Source organism: Austrofundulus limnaeus, unplaced genomic scaffold (assembly GCF_001266775.1).
Source record: "Austrofundulus limnaeus strain Quisiro unplaced genomic scaffold, Austrofundulus_limnaeus-1.0 Scaffold883, whole genome shotgun sequence".
Lineage (NCBI taxonomy): Eukaryota > Metazoa > Chordata > Actinopteri > Cyprinodontiformes > Rivulidae > Austrofundulus > Austrofundulus limnaeus.
This window is the reverse complement of record NW_013953285.1, coordinates 9,072-16,530: the sequence shown is the minus strand read 5'-3', so window position 1 is coordinate 16,530 and position 7,459 is coordinate 9,072. Positions and strand designations below refer to the sequence as shown.

Genomic DNA, 7,459 nt, shown 5'->3' with positions numbered 1-7,459 from the left:
TCTGTAGTTATCTGTAGTTACCTATAGTTAACTGTAGTTATCTGTAGTTATCTGTAGTTACCTATAGTTAACTGTAGTTATTTAGTTACCTATAAATAACTGCAGTTATCTGTAGTTATCTATAATCAACTGCAGTTATCTTTAATTACCTATAGTTACCTATAATGAACTGTACTTATCTGTAGTTACCTATATTAACTCTAGCTATCTGTAGTTGCCTTTAGTTACCTATAATGACCTGTAATTTTATGTAGTTAACTATAAGGATCTGTAGTTATCTGTAGTTATCTATAATTAACTGTAGTTATCTGTAGTTACTTGTACTTACCTATAATTAACTGTATGTATTTACTTATAATAACCGGTGGTTATCTGTAGTTACCTGTAATTAACTGAATTTACCTATAATTAGATGTAGTTATCTGTAGTTACCTTTTAATTAACTGCAGTTTTCTGTAGTTACCCATTTCTGTAGTTATCTATAGTTGCCTATTGTTTACTGTAGTTAGCTGCAGTTAATTGTAATTACCTATAATTAACTGTAGTTATCTGTAGTTACCTATAATTAACTGTAGTTATCTGTAGTAACCAGTAGTTACCTATAATTATCTGTAGATACCTATAATTTTCAGTAGTTACCTACAGACTGTTTAACGATGAAGATGATGAAGCTCTTACAGTCTTCCTCCTTGTCTGACAGAAATCTGAGACGCTGGCGTGTCTTTGTGTGTGGGTGCTGACCTCTGTGGATGATGTTACTGCTGAAGAAGCCACGTCTCACCTGGCTGAAGCGCCCCAGCACCACGAGTGGTCCCTGCATGACCTGTCAATCATCTGGAAGACGCTGCTGGGGCGGGGCCTCGTCAGACCACTTCTCCATGGCTTTAAGCTCTTTCAGAGGGTAAACATAAGATTTTAACTTTTCAGTCTTTTCTTTTTATGGTTTCTTGTTATGGTTTATAAATAAGCGGATTATCTGGGAGACATGTTAATATTTAATATATTTAAACTAATCTAAAGCATGAACAGCAGACTGTTGATACTTGTTTCTCAGGAATGCCCTCTGGTTTTAATGCTGAGCATGTTTGAGTTGTGCTGCGACTACAGGAAATTCAAAGAGGCCAAAACGAAATTACTGGACTTCCAAAAGACGCTCATTACAGTGAGTTCTTCTAACGTTTTGTTCAGTTATTGGTCTGTGGTAATAAAATGTGTGTCTATTAGCAAAATATCTCATGGACCACTGCATAGATGTTAATGCCTATATCATGGCCCCTAACATATTGTGGTTGTATTTAAAAAAATAAAAAAATTAATTTGAAGATATAAACACTGACTATTAATACCTAATGTATCTGTGGAGGAGTTAGGTCCAGACTGAAGCTACTTTCAGGCTTCAGAGAGATGGGTTTATGCTTTAACAGTAAACTTACAGGCCACTCAGTCTTTACACTTCCTGTGCTGTAGCTCAGAAACGGCGTCTCGGCTCCGTCTAACAGCCTGCCGGTGCAGTGGGTGGAGAGCCATGCCTCTGTGCTGCTGCTCATGATGCTGCAGCGCTCCTCCTCTCAGTATGACCTCCATCGCCTGCTGCAGCTGCTGGCTGGTGTCGACAATATCCTCAAATCCACTGGTGAGATACTCCAGGTGTCACCTTTAACCCTCAGAAGACCTGCGTATTTCTGACATGTTCACTTCAGAGTTAGTCATGGATGCTACTGTAGATATCTGAAAACTTTTACCAGCTTCTAAAACAAACAGATTTTACCCTGTCTTTATTTACAGTGACACCAGATGTTTGCATACACTGGATGAAAAGAACAACCATTGTTGTCTCATTTTTCTGTTTTCAGTCTGATATAAATGTTTGTTAAATAATCTAAACAATGAGAGAGAATTTATTTATTACATTCTTCAAAGTCACACGTTTTCGTCCATGTTCTCAGTAGGATCATCTTTAAACTGACTTGGGTCAAATGGTTTTAGTTTCCTTCCACAAGTTTCTCTCAGTATTTTGTTGGATTTTATCTTGTTCCCCCTTTTTTGTCACTTCAGTAGAAAATGAAACCAAATATTTTTAGTTTATTTTTTTCTTCATCATCAGTGACCTTTTTTTTGTTCATCTGCAAAGTGGCCCTAATATGCCATCGTAGAATTCTGAGTTTACAGTCAGAATTTTTTTTTTTTTCCAGTGGCCCTAATCCTCTTTCATAAAAAACAGGAAAGTTCAAACTTCTTACTCATTTATCATGTTAAGATGTGATCTATAGAACATTTTACTCTGGACCATAACAGTGGCAGACATTGAACCTGGGCTTAACAACTCTAAAGTACACCTTTAAACACCAGCTAAAAACCCACAAACTCATTACACACTCTTTTAAGTAGATATCAGTGTGCAGAAATAAAATGTTACTAATTGTTTGTAGGTCCAGACTTCAAGAAGCTAAGTCAGCTGAGTCAGATTCTTCAGGGCTCAGGAGTCAGTCTCCCATCCAGACTTCTCCAGTGCAGTTCCACTTCTGTCCAGCAGGAGGAGTTCCAGCTCACTGTGGATGCTCTCCAAACCAGAGGCCACTACAGCCGGGCCAGGGATGTGGCCCTTTTGGCTGGCCTGCCTGTCCATCGCCTCCTCCTGAACCAGGTCTGACCACCCAGAACACATGGCTCACATTTAGACTTCAGGCTCAGCTCAGGTTACACAGAAAATGTCCAGTGGAGACGGTTCTTCAGTGCTTTTATGTTGAAGGCCAATGATCTACTGTTTATGTCAACAGCCTAACTTTAGATTTCAGCTTAGTGTTTGGTTAAAGAGCCTCAGAAACTGAAATGTTTTTATAATCGTGACTCCCTGTATTCAGTTTTTCCATCTTGTGGGTTTCCAAGGTCTTATTAAAAACATTTTTATTATCTTTATTAACATTTTTATTCCATCTTGTTTGTAGCTCTCTCAGGAAGTGACCTCCCAAAGGACTAAACAGCCGTGGAGGCGCCTGGAGAAGCGGGTCACGTTCTGGAGGAAGTGTCACAAGCAGCTGGAAGCCGACAGCACTGATCCAGAGTCAGCCTCTCAGTTTTTCCTATCTCAGAGTGAGTGTGGGGCCACCGACCCCCCTGCTGGTGACGAGGCCCAGACGAGGCTGCTTGATATCCAGGAGCACTGTCTGCTGCTCCAGCTCACGGCTCACTGGCTCGCTCAGATCAGCCCGTTTCCTCTGGACAGACTAGAAAAACTGGAGAAGAAGCTGTGGCTCAGCCGTGTCCAGAAAGATGTCCTCACTGCTGCGATGGAGCAGGAGAGCATGTTTAACCTGCCGCCGGCCGTCAGCCCGGAAACCAACGCCTACCAGGAGTTCCTCAGGGAGTTCTCCTTCTCTAACATAGCGGAGCTGAACGTGGAGCGGTACCTGGATCTGGAGGGCCTCCCGGCTCCCTCCCAGGAGCTGCAGGATGAGTCTGACCTGAGTGTGGAGGAGAGAGGGGTCCTCACAGCACTCGTCGATCAGTTACTGGATGAGGGCAGGATCCATGAAGCCAGCCGTGTCTGCCGCTACTTCTCCCTGAGCCACCCAGACGTGTGGCTGCTGCTGCGCTGTCACGCCTTGGCACGTGGAGACCTGAGACCTGACCCGCCAGAGGAGCCTGCAGAAGCTGCAGATGGACAGGGCATCCCTACATGTAAGCTTCCAGCAGTACACCCCCCCCCCCCGAGCTGCTGAGCGGCTGTTTAACGTCTGTCTCTCCTCTTTAGCCTCCTCACGCAGCAGCCTGTCCTCGTTTGTCCTGCAGCTCCCCGAGGACACGGTCTCAGTCCAGCTCCAGAGACTGATGGCTCAGTGTCGCCGTGGGAGCAACTACTGCAAACAGGTTCTGAGTCTGTATCAGCTCTCCAAGGTACACAGCTTCACACAACTACTACACAACACTGCATTTGAATAACTAGTTCCTGCTCAGCAGTGCTGGGCACTAGTCCCCTAAAGAGCAAATGTGCCAATTGCTGAGCTAAATTTTTCCCTTGCGCTTTAGGGGTTTTACTAATTTCTACAAATGATGTGCAGATTTGCACCTTCTAAGTTTAGAATTGAGTAGCGCTAATCACAAATAAAGTTTCAAGGTCGATTGTCAAACTCGTCTAAAATAAAGAAAGAGTGCCGTCTATATCCACTACGTTATGTAGCCACATAATTCATTGAAGTCTCATCATTTTCTAGGGATGCACCGTTATGAAAATTTCAGTTGATAGGGATTTCCGATATAATTATTGCTGCTATGGCAGATAACCGATATTTACTGATATTATACAAACTCACAAATTATATTATACATATACACAAAAACACACCTGGGTCTTTTCTTGATATGATAAATAAACAACCAGACCTCTGACATGGCTCTACTTCAGTTATTCCTGGCTGCGCAGCGTCAGTATCGCTATCATGATCAAACAGATGCTGCTCAACCAACCATCTCCCCTCCCAAAACAGAAACACAAAGCTTAAAGTGGGAAATAAATATCGGATGTTAATATCGGCCCAGTTTTACATATCGGACTGATACGATGTTCTAAAAAATGACCAATGTCGGCCGACACTGATAAATACCGATATATCGCGCATCCCTATCATTTTCTTCAACATTGGAGGAGAAAGCGGTCTCTTGTTAACACAACGGTGCTCAACTGTGTGGAAACAGCGACCCCCCTCTGACAGCATTGCTGTTCACAGAGCTTTACACTCTGACTGACCGTCCTTCTTCGTGACGGTTTTCATTTAGTAATTTAGTTCCCACAATTCTTTGTGTGGCAGGAAGCAGTTGGAGCTATATTATATACTTAAATGAGCTTTGGGAGGGTAGAGGGAGGAATTAATTTGTGACCCGCATCCTCACCACCAACTCGCTGTCTCACGTCATATTGAAACACACACAAAACTGTTTAAATTCACACTCTTATTTTGAAAAGAAGAGTTCCTGTTTGTCCTGTAGGCTACCCAGAATGCATTGCTTCAGTTTTACATTAAACAGTTTAAAGTTACTAATATACCTGCATGTTTTCTTATCGAAGCCCTACCATAATCATAAGAAAGGACCAAGAAGCAGCAGAACTAGCAATCCACACTAGTTTATTTCTTAACATCATGACTTAAAAGACTATTTCAACAATTCAACTCCCCAAACTGCAACAATCTGTGAAAGGAATTGATCATTCCACTAGTCGGCAGTATTGTGCAGCTGACCTGTCTTTTGATATCACTGGAATGTTTCCTGGTGACAGACTTGCACTTTGTTTAGCTTCCACTAAGTTTTATGGAGCATGTGCGCTTTTAAACTTGCAAACTTAAATAAATGAAATAGCGCTTTAGAAATTGTGAAGCTAAACTTTGAATTAGCACTGCCCACCACTGCTGCTCAGTCTGATGCTTCTAAATAATACTTTAGTACTAAAACACAAAAATACACCAGCAGTGTTATTATTAGACTGAACTTTTCCTGTTTTAGTTCAGTTCCCACAGTTACTTATTTTTACTAAATGACTGAATAATGAGATTTTTATAGAAAACGTTTTATTTTAAGTCACATGTTTACATTCAGGCAGATTACTTTGCCTTGAAATGTTCTTGGTTAACTTTGATGATGAAGCTTTTAACACTCATGGATCCACTTTAAGTCTCAAACACATCAAGAAAGAACAGAAAATATCCAAGATATCAGGATGGGGAACTGTTGACCTCCTTCAGTTTTCAGCTGCCTGAAGGTGAAACAGTTACAGAGAAGAAGAAGCACCATGAGGACATCCTGAGAAGGAGACGGTTCTGTCAGCCTGTCTCCATGCTGTGGTGTTGTTCCCACACAGGGTACCACAGTCAAATGTTTCTTTGAGGCTGATTTTATCACAGTGAGCTCAACGTAGAATCAGACTTGGATTAAAGAACTCTGGACCCACTTTAAACCCCTCCCCCCTCCGCAAACATCCTCTGAAATCAGCAAAACCCAAATCTGTCACCAATCCCTCCTCTCATTGAGTGGAGAGGTTACAGAAACACTTTAAACCAGAGGGATGAGCTCTGAGCACAATGCTGAGTTTCCCGGCATCTGAAAAATGTTCAGTACTTATTGTTGGAAACTAACAAAATAATTGACTCAACACACAAATCTCCAGCTTTTTATACCAAACTTAGCCTTTATCCAATGCTGATGGAGTGAAAGTGATTTTCTGCAGGCTGTGTTTGAAAGTTAAAATAGTGACTAAATTAAACCCAGATTTTAAGACAGGTCGACTGGAAGTAGAGAAATGGAAAAGGGGAGTGAAGTCAGAGGAGCAAAATCTGCTTCCATCAGCACACATACTGATCTGACCTAACAGTTGTTTTCTGTAGAGTTTAAAAGGGTTTGATTTTTATCAAAAGGAGAATTTAAAGGCAGTGGGTTTAAATGAAATCCCGTCAGTTTTTCCTCCTCACCGTCTCCTCTGCCTGCCAGGAGCTGCAGTGTACGTACCATCAGATCTGCCTGGACGACCCTGGCTGTGTTCTGGAGAAGCTTCTGCTACTGGAGCAGCCGGATTGTTTCAGGAAGGCTCAGAGCTTCATCAGAGCTCAGGGTCTGGGTGCTGAGGCTGTGGCAGAGCTGCTGTCCTCTGCTATGGTCCAGGCGCTGCTGGCGTCCACCCAGGAGCTGCAGCCTGGTGAGAACACAGACCGGTTTCATGATTCTGTCTTCCACGTGTCCCTTTTGGTTAAAGTTTTCTTTCTTTAAACAGGAAAGAAGCAGATTTTCAGGCCGTCAGAAGGCCAGGACTCTCTGGTGCAGCTGATCAAACTGTGTGATGACCCCAACCTGGTGGGACTCAGACTGCTGGAGAACCTCACCACCGTTCCTCTGAGAGACCTGAACTGCAGTACGACCCACACACAGGACTCCCTTGTCTGTCAGATCATGGTTGTAACTTTCAAACTTAACGTTTTGTCCTTTGTTCCTTCAGTCGTTGAGCTGCTGATTGTGGCTCACAGCTGTTTCAGCCTCACCTGTAACATGGAGGGGATCGTCAGGGTGCTCCAGGCTGCTCGTCACATCAGCCACACCTACCTGGCTCCAGGAGAGCACCACAGCCTGCTGGTGAGACCTGAACTTTATTACTTTACCAGTAAACTCTTTTAAAGGGATCCCCGATTAATTGTAATATTAGACCTTATATGATAAACAGATACTTTAACTGTAAAATAAAGACCATAAAAATACTGTAGGATGTTCAATTTTTATCATTTTTAAACTAAAAGTTTAAAAATATATTACACGGACGGGGCCATTTTATTTACGCGCAAAGCATTCTGGGTAAATGATGACATCAACTAGGTCATCAGCACGAGGCTGCTAGCGAGCTATATCCACCCTGAAGGTTAATCTTGGACAATATCTGATGATTGGCTCTTTTAAATGAAACCAGAGAGCGTTGACAGAGAGG

General features: G+C 42.4%; 1 protein-coding gene across 1 annotated transcript in view; it reads left to right on the top strand.

The window, feature by feature from the left end:
* spg11 (SPG11 vesicle trafficking associated, spatacsin) overlaps positions 1-7,459 on the top strand; it is a 39,131-nt gene that overhangs the window by 23,898 nt on the left and 7,774 nt on the right. The window contains exons 26-34 of the mRNA XM_014029318.1: positions 701-901; positions 1,055-1,162; positions 1,468-1,633; positions 2,430-2,644; positions 2,946-3,678; positions 3,752-3,894; positions 6,478-6,682; positions 6,758-6,895; positions 6,980-7,113. Coding sequence (XP_013884772.1) covers positions 701-901; positions 1,055-1,162; positions 1,468-1,633; positions 2,430-2,644; positions 2,946-3,678; positions 3,752-3,894; positions 6,478-6,682; positions 6,758-6,895; positions 6,980-7,113 — 2,043 coding nt within the window. The remainder of the gene's footprint in view (positions 1-700; positions 902-1,054; positions 1,163-1,467; positions 1,634-2,429; positions 2,645-2,945; positions 3,679-3,751; positions 3,895-6,477; positions 6,683-6,757; positions 6,896-6,979; positions 7,114-7,459) is intronic.